General features: G+C 43.0%; 1 protein-coding gene across 5 annotated transcripts; it reads left to right on the plus strand.

The window, feature by feature from the left end:
* Positions 1-15,056, plus strand: LOC130222308 (NACHT, LRR and PYD domains-containing protein 3). 5 transcript variants are annotated; one of them, XM_056454882.1, is made up of 12 exons: positions 2-324; positions 1,735-1,861; positions 2,076-2,152; positions 4,325-4,462; positions 5,238-5,294; positions 5,702-7,490; positions 7,580-7,753; positions 7,838-8,011; positions 8,099-8,272; positions 9,701-9,874; positions 14,424-14,470; positions 14,966-15,056. In XM_056454882.1, coding segments are annotated over exons 2-12 (2,868 nt in total). In that variant the 5' UTR covers positions 2-324; positions 1,735-1,799; the 3' UTR covers positions 14,968-15,056. The 5 variants fall into 5 exon arrangements, with proteins under 5 accessions (XP_056310859.1, XP_056310860.1, XP_056310857.1 ...); XM_056454883.1 differs by having other exon boundaries at positions 5,238-5,285; XM_056454884.1 differs by lacking the exon at positions 8,099-8,272 and having other exon boundaries at positions 1-324.
* The last annotated feature ends 731 nt before the right edge of the window (positions 15,057-15,787 follow it).

The raw sequence follows: 15,787 nt of genomic DNA on the forward strand, positions 1-15,787 counted from the left end.
CAATTATAGAGAAGTGTAGTTTACTGTAACATGGTAATTATTTAGAGACGGAACCCTCACCATGATCAGCTACTCTGCAGGAAGTCATGGATGTGTTCAGTAATTCACAGAGAGCATGTGTCTGGACTCTGCTCATGTTTACTCGTGTGTTTGTGGCAGAGTCCCGGCTCGGCTCGTTTATGCGTCTCTTGTCTGTTCTGAACGCGCAGTCTCGAGGAGCCTCTGTTTGCGCGTGCTCGCTGTTTCGTTCTCAGCTCTTCAGTCCGGTTGGTTTCGGTTTCGGTTTGCGGGGTCGGAACTGCATGCCGCAATTCTGCGTGTACGGTAAGTGTTTATAAGTAATATCAGATCTATGTTATTTTTGACCTTATACATCGTCATATAACCAAGAACGGTTCATTTCTTGTATATGAAAGTGATTATTTACATTTACATATACAAAGTCGATGCGTGTGTTTCGGCAGGATGTGTAGTCGATGCATAGTGACAGTGAAGGAATGGTTACACTGCTAGTGTAGTGACTGTGAGTAACTCTGAGAATTGTTTTATTTCCAGTCCGAGGATGATCAGGCATGTTTAAATCAGTAGCTTGTGGATAAGAGCTAACAGGAGAAACCTTTTCAAAAGATTCAGTTTAACTACGGGGTTAAATTTGATGAAAAAAAACTGGTCAAAAAGCAAAAAATAAGACAAACTAAATTCAAAACAAAGTAAACAGACACATGTTCTTCTGATGAGCTGTATTTCTGCTGAATTTGCCTCCGCTAAAGCCGCTTCAGACTGCGCTGCTGCCTGAGTTTTCCTTTGTAAAGTTGTGTTTGCGCTTCACTGATGTCCGCTCGTGTTTATCAGTGATGTTCTTCAAGTTACTCTGATTAACATTAGTGTGTGGGCTACTGTGTAACAGTACTTCCAATAAGAAGGAGCCGCTGCTCAGCCCGTCCGTGAGCACACATGATTTAGTGAAGCGCGAAGGAAAACTCTGCAGCAGCAGCAGCGCAGTCTGAACTGACTTTAGCGAAGGAGAAATCAACAAGAAACACAGTTCATCAGAAGTTTCTGTTTGTTTTATTGATTTTTGTGCGTTTTCACAAGAGTTTCCTGTGTAATGAATGGTATTTTACTTCTATTTAAATGAATTCTGCTGTAAAGGACATAAACACTGCAGAGCACTACAGACTCTACTGACTGGACAAACTCTGAGCTGCTGGAGTGAGTGTGGACTGACAGGAGAGAGCTGTTTTAATGAAGTTTGAGTTCTGAATGAAAGAAAACTTTGTTTTTTTTTTTCTTTTTTTCATTTTTAATCCGGTTGTAAAATGTGGCTAAAAGTCCTACACGATGATAATAGATTGCGGTGTTTACATGTGCTGCACTTCAGTAATGCCACTAAAGTTGTAATATTTCACATCTTAACTCCATTTGTGTTTATGAGGATTGTGACTTTCAGCATATCTAGTGCTCATCGTTCATTTGTGTGTGGACAAGTAACTTTGCTTTTGGACACGGCAGCCCTTAAACTCCGGTGAGGAAAACTGGTCACACTGCTAATAAACTCTGCATGTGGATCCTCAGCCCTGTTGTGATGCTCAGCATTACTCTAGCAGAGATAAAGACAGCATGGCTTGTCTCTCTCTGTCAGACGAGCTGTTGTGTTGCTCTCTCAGTGGATTTCTCCACAGTTTCACTCTCCTTCTGTGAGTTTCTTTGTAAACTGATTCAGTTGTTTTACAGGAACAGGTCTGATTTAGCAGTTTCAGATCTCCAGAAAACTTCCCTTTCCACAGTCACTTCTGAAAATGAAGAGACAAGAGAGTGATGCCAGCTCAGCGGAGGATAAGAAACATCCTCGTTATTTATGGTGAGTTAAAACTATTTCATTAAACACACACACACACACACACACACACACACACACACACAGATATTTAAATCTGTCATCTATCAGACACACACTGTGTAGAGAGTGTGTGTAGTGTCAGAATAATTCAGGACAACTGTTAGATCTGTTATTGGCAGATGATGTACAGAACACACGTACAGTTGTTGATGTTGTTGTTGTTGTTGTCCTGCAGCTGTGGATGGAGAAGAAGGAAGTGTAAACATCAGCGTTTGCCTCAGGATGAGCAGCCGGAGAATGAACTCAAACAAGGTAAAGTCGACTTCAAAATTAAATTCACTGTGACTGTAGTGTGTAAATGAGACACCATCGGCTCACTGATTTGATGAAAGGGTTTTTTAACGTGTCTAAAAGGAGAACCTACTGTCTTCAAAAACAATCAGAGGCTATTTTCAGTTTAACATTAGCTCTGTACACTGAACATTAACCCGAGATGCTTTATTTACAGCACTAGCAAAGCAAACATTATTTCTGCTGTTTGAGCGCCACCTGCTGGAAGAGTAAAGTGTTCAGCCTTTTTCTTTATAGTTCTCAGTTAGAGGAAATCACAGCGTATTTCGCTTTAATCATGAATTCAGTCATTGCTAGACTTTGGAAAAATTAAACCTGGTCCTAAAAACAAGGCCCTCTTTTCCTAACTCATGGTTCAGATGTTAACACTGGTGAAGCAGTCGTTCTTTCTGCAGATATCCAGACCTAATATAGAGAAGGCCATTATGGATCAGTTGGCATTTCTGTGTGGAGTTTGCATGTTCTCCCCGTGTTGGTGTGGGTTTCCTCCGGGTGCTCTGGTCTCCCACACAGTCCAGACACATGCGCTATAGGGGGATTGGGTAGGCTAAATTTTCCGTAGTGTATGAGTGTGTGTGTGAATGAGTGTGTATGGGTGTTTCCCAGTGATTGGTTGCAGCTGGAAGGGCATCCGCTGTGTAAAACATATGCTGGATAAGTTGGTGGTTCATTCCACTGTAGCGACCCCTGATTAATAAAGGGACTAAGCCGAGTCTAGATTGGAGACCACATGGAGAACTCTGGAGGAGGTGTTAGTGAGGCCAGCAGGGGGCGCCCACCCCTTTCCTCCAGGGCACTTCCGGTGCTGGTTTACAGCAGAACATAGTTATACATAACTTCTATGCCCTTTAACACCCAAAGCAAAGGTTCTTAACTAGCACCAAAACATTGCTGGACTATAAGTGTTGTAACAACTAGCTGTACATGGGTCTAGCTGGAGCTAAAATAACTTGTATGATTAATTGGGATGGCTAGCGGGGTGCTAACCCTAACTTTCTATGATTTAGAAAGCCAGTGGGTAGAGCACTCATGTCCTGTACGCCACACGACCACGAGTGTCTGCGAGAGAACTGACCGAATAAATAATCTGTTAGCTATTTTAAAACTGAGCACAAAACTGAACAGCACCACATGACCAGGGGCGTCCTTTACACACCACACTGCTGCTGCTGATGATTATGGCCAATATTTTACAAACCAAGCAAATATTGAGCTTAATCCACAGACGCCAACTCAAATATTTATAACAAAACAACCTAATATAGCACGTAAATCATCTCTAAACCGTTTCCCATCATGCCCTGGCTATAGTGCTGTGGGCCAGGTCACAACAGGATGACCCAGATTTGAAAAAGCAGGGAACCACGTGTGAACACATCATGGCTTCATGATTACGATGCTATTAACATCAATAGCAACGCACTGCTGATTCTGTGTTTGTCGCTTCTGCTGTTGTGCTATTGGGACAGATCTGATCACTCACACGTGGTTCTCCATGGTGTTGGTGGTCCATCATGGCATCCTGACCACAGTAGTGCTCCTCAGTGTTCAGCTGATCCCTCTCTGTGCTTAAACATTTAATCATCTGGTGTTACGCTTGAACAACCAAGCGAATGTTCAGCTCTATTTTCGTGGCCATATTCTGATCATGATCTAAGTGTTACACCATCGATGCTGTTAAAGCAACTGACATTGATTTGCAGATGAAGCCACACTAACCTTCACCTCATCTGTTCCGGCTGGAACGCTCTGTTCACTTGGTCAGTTAGCTCCATCTCTCTCCTCTGTGAGATTCCCTCCACATGTGTAAATGAGTTATTAATAGTCTTATCACTCCCTCACTTTCCTTCAGCTCAGTCTCTGCTTTATCAGGAGTGGCCACAGCAGAATGAATCCCCAGTTTAATAGTAAATCAAATCATTTGTATCGTCACATCAGCAGCAGCACATGTGCTATAATGAGTCAGAAGCTTCAGTGCTAGCTTCAGACAAAATACAACAACATACTTCAAATCTATACACTATCAACAGTTAATACAGCCTGTAAAAAAGACAATAAATACGTAAAACACACACATGCGGACACAAAGGAGTATTTTCAGTAATGATAGAGTTGTAAACTCCTGTATTGCAGGTCAGACGAGCAGCAGTGCTCATGGAGTCAGTGTTGATGTGAAGGCTGAAACAAAAGCAACTGTAAATGCTCCTGTACTCACTGGAAACTACATAGGCTCTGTGAACAACTACTACAACTCCACCCCTGCAGGAGCCGGTACATCGCTGCACGTCTGCTCACTCACACACACTGCTCATTAACTGTAATTAGCATCATGCTCAGTGCTACTGAATCCTATTCCTATTTAAGTGAGAATGCTAGAGTTCTGACCCTGATCAAACACCGCTGATCCAGCTAATCAAGACTACCAGAGTCTATTAAGCAGGTGTGAGTTGGAGGAGGCTGGAGCTAAACTCTGCAGAGAACTCTCCAACTCACACCTGCTTAATAGACTCTGGTAGTCTTGAACTGTACTAGAAACTTCCCGACATGTGTGTAAAGCTAAACTATTGAGTTTGGGCAGCCCTGCTGTAAAGCAATAGTCTTCCAGTTCCTCTGTCATCAGTAGCCTGCGTGACTGTCGAGCATTAGCAGAATCATAATCCAACTGTGTTTACACATTTCATACCTCAAATAGAGAGAGAACAACATCATCCCAGGAGCACACAAACTATCATCAGATACTCATTTAGCAAATATGGAAAATAAGCTTGAACAAAGAACAAGAGGAACAGACAGCTGAGATACGCTGAAAATAACCGGATAACACTGGAACAAGAACACTTTATGAAGACAGAACACTGTAGACAGATGCTCATAGCCTGATCAGCTGCAGACATGTTCAGAGCTGCAGACGGGTGTGCTGGATATGAACATATCCACAGCATTATACACTTTAATAGTCATTTATAAGAGATTTACAAAGCTTAAAGAGTCCTCTGACTCAGCATGTCTCTCATCATTCTGTGCATTATTCTCTTCCATCTCACAGATCAACACAAGAGCTCAGAGACAGCAGAGGAACACGCAGAGCGGCAAGGTCACTCAGGTTATTCTTAAGATCCACCGATGTGATGATGTATAAGAGGAACTGAACACATTTATACAGGTGTTATAGGAATTGAACTCTTAAGAGGTTTTAGATTTAACAGATATAATAATATTTCATATATCAGTCCCCCCCCCCCCTCTTAACTTCATTCACTTCAGTGGATTGAGGTACAATATCTTTTCCAGCTCAAGATACTGTCCCAGTCCGCCACTGGTGTCTGTTATATAAAGAGTCTTGTAATTCTATAGGAACTAAAGAAATATAAGTCTACTTCACCTTGAAGAGAGTTGTAAACCGTTTACTAACGGCATGCTAAACCTGATGTGAAAGCTTGCTCCTTTAAGGATATTGATTTTGCCTTCTGTGTTGTTTGATTCACTTGAATCATTTGTTTTATTTAACAGAGGACGAACTGAAACAGTTCTTGGAAACACATAAAAACAACATGAAGGAGAAAGCAGAATATATATTTGAACACAATAAACAGGCGGATCTGAAGGCTGTTTACACAGAGCTGTTCATCACAGAGGGAGATATGAGCGATGTTAATCAGGAGCACGAGATCCTGACAATTGATGACGCTTTCAATAGAGAACAAGCACAGGACGGGCCAATCAAATGTAAAGAAATGTTTACTGTGTTGAAGAAGAAGAGTAATAAAACAACAGTGCTGACAAAGGGCATCGCGGGCATTGGAAAAACCGTCTCCGTGCACAAGTTCATCCTGGACTGGGCAGAAGGAGAAACCAGTGAGGATATAGACTGTGTGTTCCTGCTTCCATTCAGGGTGATCAACACGATGAAAGGTAAAGAGTACACTCTGCATGAGTTTCTGCTGGAGTTTTATTCTGGACTGAAGGCTCTGGAAAAATCAAAGCTATATGAGAAATGTAATTTAGCATTTATATTTGACGGGCTTGATGAGAGTCGTCTGCCTTTGGATTTTAACAGTGGAACACTGAATACTGTTGACAAGAGATCATCTGTAGATGAGTTGTTCACCAGTCTGGTCCAAGGAAATCTGCTTCCATCTGCTCTAGTCTGGGTGACCTCACGACCAGCAGCAGCCAATCAGATCCCTCTTGAATGTGTGGGATTGTTCACGGAGGTGCGAGGATTCACCGAGCAGCAGAGGGTGGAATACTTCAGAAAGAGGATCACAGATGAGAATCAGGCCTCCAGAATCATCTCGCACATCAAGACCTCTCGTAGTCTCTACATCATGTGCCATATTCCTGGGTTCTGCTGGATGACGGCCACCGTTCTTCAGCACACACTCAAGGAGAATACCGAGAACATCAGCACCACACTCACTGAAATGTACATTCACTTCCTGCTGAAGAACCAGAAAATGAAGAGTCAGAAGTATGATCCCCAAAAAGAAAGAGTTCATACGAAGCTCTTGAAGTCAAACAGAGAGATGATCCTGAAATTAGCCAAGCTAGCCTTCGAACAACTGAGAGAGGGAAACATTGTGTTCTATGAGGAAGATCTGCAGGAGTGTGGCATTGATGTGAGTGTAGAAACTGAGTTCACAGGAATGATCGCGGAGATCTTTAAAACCGAGCATGTATTGCTTGAAGTGAAGGTCTTCTGCTTTGTGCATCTGAGTGTTCAAGAGTTCCTCGCTGCACTGTATGTGTTCTTCTGCTTTCTGGAGAGGAACAGCAGTGAGCTTCGGTTTTTCTTTGAGGAGTCACAAAGTACAACCAGAGAAAAGCTTCAGTTCCATGACTTGGTAAAGAATGCCATCGATAAGGCAATGCTCAGAAAGAGAGGACATCTGGACCTGTTCCTGTTCCTGCGGTTTCTGATGGGCATTTCACTGCAATCCAGTCAGAAAGTACTCAAAGAACTGCTCCCACATACTGAAGACACAACAGAGAGCATCAGAAAAATAACTGAACATGTTAAACAGCTGCAGGAAAAGAACATCTCAGGGGAAGCTTCGGTGAACCTGTTTTACTGCTTACTTGAGCTCAATGATCAGTCATTATATGAGGAAATCCAGAGTTACCTCAGTGCACAAGCAGACCCAGGAAGAAAACTGTCTTCTTCAATGTGCACAGTGCTGGTCTATGTACTGCTCATGTCAGAGAAGGTGCTGGATGAGTTCAACCCAAAGAGGTTCACCTCATCTGAATCAAACTACAGGGCACTCATTCCAGCTGTGAGGTCATGCAGAAAGGCCCTGTGAGTAATTTTACCCACTGCTGTTTAGAGAAAGCTTTAGTCCTACATTACTGAACCATTGTAAAACATATTGTATTCTGTTTTGTCAGATTTGACGGCTGTGGTCTTGATGAAACATGCTGTGACGCTATGTCTTCAGCTCTACAGTCCTCACACTGTGTTCTGAGAGAGCTGGACCTGAGTAACAATGACCTGCAGGATTCAGGAGTGAACATGATCGCTGAAGGACTGAAGAGTCCAAACTGTAAACTGGAGACACTGAGGTCAGAGTTCACAGTGCTTTATTTTTCATTAAGCTAATTAACACAAGCCACAATATTAATAAAATTTCTTTATTCCTGGTTCAGATTTTCCACATGTAAACTCAGTGCGCAGTGTTGTGAGAGTTTGTCTTCAGCTCTACAATCCTCCAACTGTGTCCTGAGAGAGCTGGACCTGAGTAACAATGACCTGCAGGATTCAGGAGTGGAGCTTCTCTCTGATGGACTGAAGAGTCCAGACTGTAAACTGGAGACACTGAGGTTTACAATCAAAGTAGTTTTAATTATTTTTCATAACATGAATTTTTAATAATCACATTGTTCATGTAATTTGTGTTTTTTCTTCAGATTGTGTATTTGTAAACTCAGTGCGCAGTGTTGTGAGAGTTTATCTTCAGCTCTACAATCCCCAAACTGTGTCCTGAGAGAGCTGGACCTGAGTAACAATGACCTGCAGGATTCAGGAGTGAAGAAGCTCTCTGATGGACTGAAGAGTCAACACTGTAAACTGGAGACACTGAGGTCTGACATTCACATGCAGCGTCTGAGTATCAAATTATGTGCATGACATACACATTACTGTCCTATATATTTACATTTAGTCATTTAGTTGATGCTTTTGTCCAAAGTGACTTACAATTGAGGAGGCATTCAGCGATTCAACAGGAAGCGGCAATACACACAAGAAGCAACACTTGCAGGATCACTACCTGGTCTCTAAAGGTGTGGTAGGAACATTGGCTACATAATCAGGCCAGGGCCTAGGCATGAATAACTTGAAGCGATCAGCGGAGCTGTGTTCAGGGACAGAAATCTCAAGCATAGTGAGTCACGTGGTTCGAAAGAATCTCAGTGTAGGCTTGCGAGCACTACAGAGAGATCCCAAGGGGGAGGAACCAGATGATGAGGTTATGCCTTCCCACCGTGCTACCATCCACTGCGTCATGATGAACAAAGATGGCAGCAACGTAAACCTTCAGTGTGGAGGGTGACAGCCTCTGCTTCAACCTATCCTGAAGGAAGGAAAACACAACATTGATCTGGCAAATCCGGGGGTCTTCTCTGTGAGAAGCGCACCATTCAGTGAACAGACTCCACTTTAGGGTGTAGGCATGCCTCATAGAGGGTGCTCTAGCCTGAGTGATGGTGTTATCCATGGCAGCCGGTAGGTCACCTAAGTCTTCTGTCTCTGACCACATGTAGAGGTTCCAGAGATATGGGCGTGGGTGCCAGATGATGCCCTGTTCCTGAGAGAGAAGGTCCTTCCTTAAATGGATCTGCCATTGGAGGGGTCGTTGTAAAGAGAGAGAGCTCTGATATCCAGGTCCGGTTAGGCCTGCTCAGCAACTGCTCCTCGTCCTCCATGGGGAAATGCATATTTGCACATGCCCTGGGCCAGCTGTGAGCCAGTGCGTTCGTGCTGAGCACACGACTATTTACATTGTAGTGTAAAAGGGTGCAATTACGCATGAGTTAGTACATAAACAGTTTGAGGCACATAAGAAAGAACAGACACAAGTCCGCAAACAAACTAGAAAGTGAAAGCAAGAAAAAGCCACAAGCGTGAAAAGCGGCAGCATAAATCTGTATAATAATGACAACTGTGGCTTGTTTACACCTGAGAGGAGACCTGCGATGCTGTGCTGGTGAAGAGATTTTAAATTAAAGAGCCAGTTCTAATTTGATTGACGGAGTTTGATAGTCTTGATTTACGATTGTAAACAGTTATATAGGACAGAGAAAACAGGCCAAATATGAGTTAAAAACAGGCTACTACTTACAAATGGGCTGATGAAATATGTTAGCTGCGATGCAAATAGCACCCACTCAGCGGTACGGACCGCCACATTTCTACTGTACTGGAGATAACAAGTCTTCTGTCTGCTGAACTAATGTGATGTGGACTGTGTGTGTGTGTGTGCGTTCGTGTGTGTGTGTGTGTGTTTGTAGATTGTCTGGCTGTATGGTGACAGAGGAAGGCTGTGGTTTTCTGTCTTCAGCTTTGAGTTCAAACCCCTCACACCTGAGAGAGCTGGATCTGAGCTACAATCATCCAGGAGATTCAGGAGTCAAGCTGCTCTCCCAAAAGCTGGAGGATACAGACTACACACTGGACACACTCAAGTATGTGGAGCATATACATGTGTTTTGTTTGGACCTCTCCTTAAAGGAGGATGGTGGACAATATGATTAATATGTACAAGTCTGGATGCAGTTAAAGGATTAATTCACTTCCATGATAAAGATTCCTGATAATTTTCTCTCCTTCTTGAAATGAACTCCAGAGTTTAGCTGCAGCTTCTACAAAGGCACAGTCATTCATGTGTTTCTTACTTAGAACTTATAGAATTATATTCGGGGAATTAGAAATGAGTAGTTTAATATAAATGAATGTAACCTTTCAGCTGAAGATATAAGTAGTGGTCCTGGTGATTGTCATCATGTGATGAATGTAGATTCACTAGCCAAAAGGCCGAAAGAAGCGTGAAAGACTTTCGATCGGCTCTGCTAAGCACTGTGTAAGGTCCCATCTATTTTCCTATGACGGAACTAACAGCATGGGTGAAGGTTAAATGCATGTAAGCCTTTTAGCACATGTGAAAAGAAATATTTTTATTCATTAAGATTTATTTTAATTTGTTTCCAACTCCGAATTTTAATCTGACTCCAATTTATAATAATTTTAGATTTATCTAATTCATGCTGATCACCTTATAGGTTGTGATTCGGTCTAATTTAGATTGATTAACCTAATAAATCCTTATTCTCAAGTAATGGTTCATCGTTTACCCGAAGTCGCTTAGAGTCAGTATGCTGGCCAGTTACATCTGCTCACGGACACATCCTCGCCAGTTCCGATTCTTAGCCGATAAGCTAATTTTCTTTAAGTAATAATAGGTGCTTACATGCTTGCACATATTTAAAGAAAAGTTTAATTTAGCTTAGTCAAAGAATATAACTGAAGCTACTTCCTTTAAGCAATAATTGGCTCACCGCCCCATGCTTGCTCATATTTAAAGGAAGTTTGATTTAGCCCCTAGATTATCTTATACTAAGTCAGTGATTGTCAGAAATCATCAGGTCTCTAATGCTGTGCCCATGCTCCATCCATTGATCCTGAATGTATGACAAATCCTGGTCGTAGGCTGCGGAAACATCAGCCTAAACAATCTACTAGATTTAAATGATTTCAGGAGATATTAAAGTTAAACAAGAATTTTACATTTATTTGTCAGGCAAAGATTTTCCATTCCAATTCACATAACTAAACAAAATAAGCCAATCAAGATTGTACAACATCAATTATTCGAAGATACATTTAAGTTAGAGATTAATACCTGACCGTGTAGAAATACATTGCAGCATATAAGTCCTGATGCAGAGCTCAGAGACTCACAAACCGCAATGGGGTCTCCTGCCTACAGAATCCCACAGACACTTCTGCACCCTTTGCCTAAATACTCAAATCATCATAAATTCAAGACAATAAAAGCGTCACCAAGCCTCTTGCCTGGTCATGAGTTGATACAAAGACCATTTTCCCTGGAGTGGAGCATCTGGTAAAGTGGTCTTAATTTCTTTGATAAGATCTTTGCCAATCACTCAGAGACATTTAAAATGACACTAAGCATGACAAGTTAAAATTCACAAATACTGCAAATATACATCTTATATCACTTCACCATAGAAGCTTGAAATCTGGTCATTCCTGAGTAGCCTTTTAATGACCCAGGCCGTATAACTGGGGAGGGTAAGAGGGGCTGAGGATAGGTGTTGGGTCAACTGTCCAGATGGCTTTCTCGAGATCCTCTGAAGATTATAAAGTTTATTGTTTTACAGCATGTTAGTTCTCGTGGTCTGATCTTTAGAGAATTTCACAGCAGTTTTCAGACAGTAAACTCCAGGGCAAAGAGGGGGGCTCAGGATGCATGATCGAGACAACCCGAACAACTGGTTTCCTAGCTGATCTTCTTCTCAGATTAGAAAGTTTATTGTTTTAGTGCTTGACCATTCTCGTGGTCTTGTCTCGTGTGGAGCTCCATAACCGTTTTCAGGGTTTAATATTATAGAGAGATATAGCCATCCTTACAACTGCATTCACTGTAAAGCCTGTAGGACAATGTTTGCAGCAGTGTTTATTAGCGAAAAATTTTCTCTACTGACAATATTGAGATGAAAACTAAAAAAAGAAATGAAATGATTATGATGACGTCTATAGTAAAAATATACTGACGTTTTCGTTAACCAATAAAGACGAACTGATCCAGTTGATACGAGATGCGATTGCATTATCTTCCATAGGGGGTCTGTCTGATTAAACTATAATGAAATGGCAACAGCTGAAAGGAGAAGAATCCTCCATGGTGCATTTGCTATTTACATGGTGGACTCTGTCAGTGTAAATACTGAATCCTTCACTAGTGAGAACACAGTTAAACAGAGCATCTGCAGCGCGAGGATAAAGAACCAGCCTCCTCCATTCAGCCTCTTTACTTTCTCTTTACTCCTTTACTTTGGTGGAGTAAGGAAACAGTGGAAACTCACTCCACTGAACACATCCATCAGCCCACATGTTTAATCTCCTTTATTAAGAGCAGAGAATTGCTTCAAAACTATTTCTAAATTCAGTTCTAATCTCCAGCAGAGGAATAAATGATCAATAATAATGAAGTGTGGTCAAAACACTGAGTTATATCCTCCTCACGTCCTGTTCTTATGCCTAAGATTTAAGATCTGTTCAAGCTCAATTATTTACACTGCCTGATTGAGATGCACTATGAAATGGGCCTAGACACTAGACCAGAATCATTGTATTAAATCGCCTTGTGTCTTGCCAAGTCTTTAAATATGAACATTTAGTGTATCATTGTGTTTTCGATGAGGCTTCATTTAAATGTCTTTCCATTTCAATTCACTTTGCCGTTGTTTTTCCAATTCAATTCATCTTAATTTCTCCAGCGCTTCTACAGTGTATGTTGTGTCACAGCAGCTGAATACAGAAGTTGTAGTAAACTGAAACCGTGTCAGTCCAGTGTTCAGTGTGGTTTAATCTTCACTGCTGAAAGTCCAAACACTGAAGAGCAAATCCATCCATGCGCAGCTCCACTAGACCAAAACCAAGCAAGCCAGTGGCGACAGTGGAGGAACAAACTTCACCATTTGACCAAAGAGAAGAATTAAAAAACCTGGAGAGAAACCAGACTCAGTTGGACACCACCATTTCTCCTCTGACCAAACGTCTAGTGCAGAGCTGCAGTCTAGGTGACGGAGGCTGGAGAGCGCTGGACATCCATCGTGGAGAGGCTGCAGGTGGGAGAGGTCACCGGCTGCTGTTCAGGCTGGACCTTCAGGATCAATGCTAGGACTCATCTGTCAATGGGGTCTTACAGGGATCAGTCTCACGCTCTCTGCTCCTCCATGACCACCACAGCAGCTGCTCAGGATACGGCCTGGTCCAGGATTATGGAGACCTCTGGAATAGTAAACACAGACTAACATAAGCTCAGATGCCGTTCACATTATAATGTCTTTAGGGAAGAGTTCCCGGCTCCGGCTGACCTCATTAACGCAGACTAACAATCCTTTAGAGGATGTGGATTTCAGCAGCGTGTGTGTGTTATGTGTATGCTAATGCAGAGAGAGGTGTCTTTAATCTAGTTTACTCTGACATAGTGTGTCTGCTTCCCCAACTGTGCTAGGAAGAGTTCCAGAGTTTAGGTGTCAGATATGAGAAATATCTACCGCCTACAGCTGATGCTGATATTCTGGGAATAATCAATAGTCCAGAATTAATTGAGCGTAGTGGACGAGAGGGGTTATAATACACCAGGAGCTCCCTCAAATACTAGGGAGCTCAGCTGTTCAGGGCTTTGTAGGTCGTCAATAAAATGTTCAGATGTATAGGATATTTATTAGGGAGCCAATGCACTGATGACAGAGCTGGAGTAATATAATCATCTCTCTGTGTTCTAGAAAGCTCTCTAGCAGCTGCATCTGAACCAGCTGAAGTTTATTAATCAGGCCAGCAGGGAAACCCCCTAGTGACACATTACAGTAATCTAATCTAGAGGTCATAACAGCATGAATAAGCTTTTCTACATCAGACACTGATAGCAGATGTTGAAGTTTGGCAACATTTATGAGATAGAAAAATGCAGTTTTACAGATGCTGAAATCTGGCCTTCAGACGACAGGCTGCTATTAATAATCACCCCCCAAACTACTGACTGAAGATGAGGACTGAACTGAGAATCCATCAGGGGTTAGACAGTGCTCTGGGTTTTTGTGTGTGAGGTTTTTGGGTCCATTAAGCAAGAGCTCAGTTAAATCTGAGTTAAGTAATAGGAAATGATGTCATCCGGTGTTTAATATCAGCTACACAATCTGTTTATTTGGTCAATTCATACCAGTTATCAGGTTGAAGTTGTGTATCATCAGCATAACAGTGGAAGCTAGTTCCATGTTTTTTAGCATATATAGTGTGAACCGTAATGGACCAAGAAATGTACCACAGTGTACTGTTGATCTGTGCCATGCCTCTTTATTAACTGACACACACTGATAACATTCTGATAGAAAAGATCGATAATGCAGGAACATCTGAAGAAAATGTGTTTATCATTACAGAGTGTGTGTGTTTACTGACTGACTGTGAATCTGTGTGTGTTTACAGTGTAGATCATGGAGGAGAGAAGATGATTACAGCAGGACTGCACAAATGTATGTCTACACACACACACACACACACACACACACACACACACACACACACACACACACACACACACACACACACACACACACACACACAGTTTTAGTCCTATAATGTGTCTGTTGTGTTCAGATGCCTGTTTTCTCACACTGGATCCAAACACAGCACATGCTCAAGTGACGTCACTGTCACCGGACGGTAGCTTTGCTGCGTTTGTTTGGAGTTTAGATTCGCAATTTACATTTTTATCATAAAATACCTCCTCATTCGCTAAATATTTATCTTTCCTACTTGGGGTGAACAATCCCCTAACACACTCATACAAACAAATCTACTTTTAAACGTTCGGTCTCTCGAGCATCCGCTTGGTGTTTGTAGCTTTAGCCTGCTAGCACCGCTGGTCAGCTAAAGCTACCAACCTCTTTCACTCACTTATTTTCTCACTTTCTGGCTTTGCTCTTCACCTTGTACAATGTCGCTTGCGTGTCTGTCCTTGAGTGCAGGAGAGGCATCGATGGAGGCGCTGGAGCTGGAGCTGGAAGCGGTGGAGTCCCAGATTCGCTCGCTGGAGACGAAGCGAGAGGGCATCAGGGCTAAGCTCTTAACCCGTACTCGCTCGTCTGAGGTAAGTGGTCGATACAACGACAATCTCCCAGTTTCCTCAACCCCGTGTGCTTCTCTGTCCAGGCCCAGCGCACCGAGGACACGGTTCACCCAGGCGTCGTTCACGCCGACTCCCGGCTACCACCGCCCCTGGGTGCAGCCGCGTAAGGTGCTTACCAGGTCCCGGGGCAGAACGTCTCCTCCTCCGGTGTTCGAGATCCCCACGGAGAACCGCTTCGCCCCTCTCCGCGAGACGGGTCGCGATGTGGCCATCATTGGCGACTCAATCGTGCGCCACGTCCGCCCCGTTTCCTCCAAAGGTAACAAAGTACGCACTTTCTGCTTCCCTGGTGCCCGAGTTAAGAATATTTCTGCACAGATACCTACTATCCTGAGCGCTGCCGAGAGCCTCGGTGCCGTCGTCCTCCACGTGGGGACGAACGACACCAGGCTCCGGCAGACGGAGATCCTGAAGAAGGACTTCAGGAGCCTGATCGAGACGGTTCGACGCACCTCGCCCGCCACGCAGATCATCGTTTCTGGACCGCTTCCTACCTACCGCCGAGGAAATGAAAGGTTCAGTAGACTTTTTGCTCTGAATGAATGGCTATTAACATGGTGTGAAGAACAGAAATTGCTCTTTGCCAATAACTGGAATCTTTTCTGGGAGCGTCCTAGGCTTTTCAGCGCTGACGGGCTGCACCCCAGTCGAGCTGGAGCTG

Source organism: Danio aesculapii, chromosome 4 (assembly GCF_903798145.1).
Source record: "Danio aesculapii chromosome 4, fDanAes4.1, whole genome shotgun sequence".
NCBI classification, from domain to species: domain Eukaryota; kingdom Metazoa; phylum Chordata; class Actinopteri; order Cypriniformes; family Danionidae; genus Danio; species Danio aesculapii.